Source organism: Gavialis gangeticus, unplaced genomic scaffold, assembly GCF_001723915.1.
Source record: "Gavialis gangeticus isolate Ggan-Ray unplaced genomic scaffold, GavGan_comp1, whole genome shotgun sequence".
Lineage (NCBI taxonomy): Eukaryota > Metazoa > Chordata > Crocodylia > Gavialidae > Gavialis > Gavialis gangeticus.
Genome location: NW_017729002.1, coordinates 20353566 through 20354777, shown reverse-complemented (window position 1 = coordinate 20354777; position 1212 = coordinate 20353566). Strand labels below are relative to the sequence as shown.

General features: G+C 44.7%; 1 protein-coding gene across 3 annotated transcripts in view; it reads right to left on the bottom strand.

The window, feature by feature from the left end:
* Positions 1-1212, bottom strand: part of LOC109290822 (WW domain-binding protein 2-like) — a 17866-nt gene that overhangs the window by 9995 nt on the left and 6659 nt on the right. For all 3 annotated transcript variants that reach the window (XM_019507608.1, XM_019507607.1, XM_019507609.1), the window contains one exon: positions 785-871. In XM_019507608.1, the coding sequence (XP_019363153.1) occupies positions 785-871 (87 nt within the window). The remainder of the gene's footprint in view (positions 1-784; positions 872-1212) is intronic.

Below are 1212 nucleotides of genomic sequence, written 5' to 3'. Positions count from 1 at the left end.
ACTTGAACCAACCTCACAGAAATGCTTATAGAATGCAAGTTCCTCTGACAAGGTTTCCCAAGATACACTTTATTATTGCCTTCTGTTCTCAAGCTCTGATTCTGTGTGGTGAGGCAACAAATGCCCTTAGATCCCCCTGGCATCTGCAGGAAGTGAGTGCTTTCTTTGCAGGACTGGGCCCCAACTGTAGTTCACTGATTACAACAAATGTGACAGTTGTTAGCCAGGTTGCTTTATGAACTACTAGAAGGCACTCAGACTGCAGTGATAACAGTGGCATAAGAACTACAGAAGAAAGAATAGAATGTGGGGCCAGCCTCTGATCACTGAGGCCAGTGGGAACTGTACAGGTGCATTTGAGGTGGCATTTAGGAAAGCACGGTCGCACCTGGCCCAGACTTGAACGAAAACACTAATATAGCCCTTCTCATATCCAGGAAAGAATGAGCCATTCACATCAGTGGGGATATTGCTGCTGAAACGTCTTAGGTGGGTAGCCTGAAAGGACATGGAGACTGGGTCTGATCCAGTGCCCTTGAAAGGGGCTGGGCTGGTGCGAGTGCTAACGTGCATGGTTGATAGCCCAGAGGTCACAAGTTTGGGGCTTGCTGAAATTCTGCTGAATACCTTGTCACACAAGGGCACAAAGAAGGGGGAAGGAAGGCACTGGAGAGGATTCAGTTGACTTTTGTGAGCTTTGAATGGAGCCTTTGGTTTTCCTCTCTGTCTCCTGATGAAGGGTTGGGCACATTTCATTTAAGGATAACAACATTTCCATGCTTACGGGGAGCTCGAGGTGCTGATGGGTAGGCATAGGTGTAGATTGAGGCAGTTGGATACTCCTGGAGATTACTGGTTTCTCTTAACATATCTGTTTTAATAAATGGAAGATGAATCACATTAGTAAACGTAAACTCCTTGCATGGATCTTACCCTTTTTACCTACAAACCTCAAAGTGCTTTGCAAGAATGAATCTGGCTATTGGAGGCATTGATCACCTTGATATCAAGGCAATGAACTTTTCTAGATGCAAGGAGAAGGTGCTGGACTGAGTTGGTGTGGGGTAGGATGTAGATCTGATATTTTCTGGAGGCTGCATGTGATTCTGCATAATGTAACTTCTCACTTAAAAACTAATGACATTTCCAGAGGTTCTAGTTTGGAAGACAAGCTTATGAATATGAAGCAGCCACAAGGGAAGAAAAAAATAA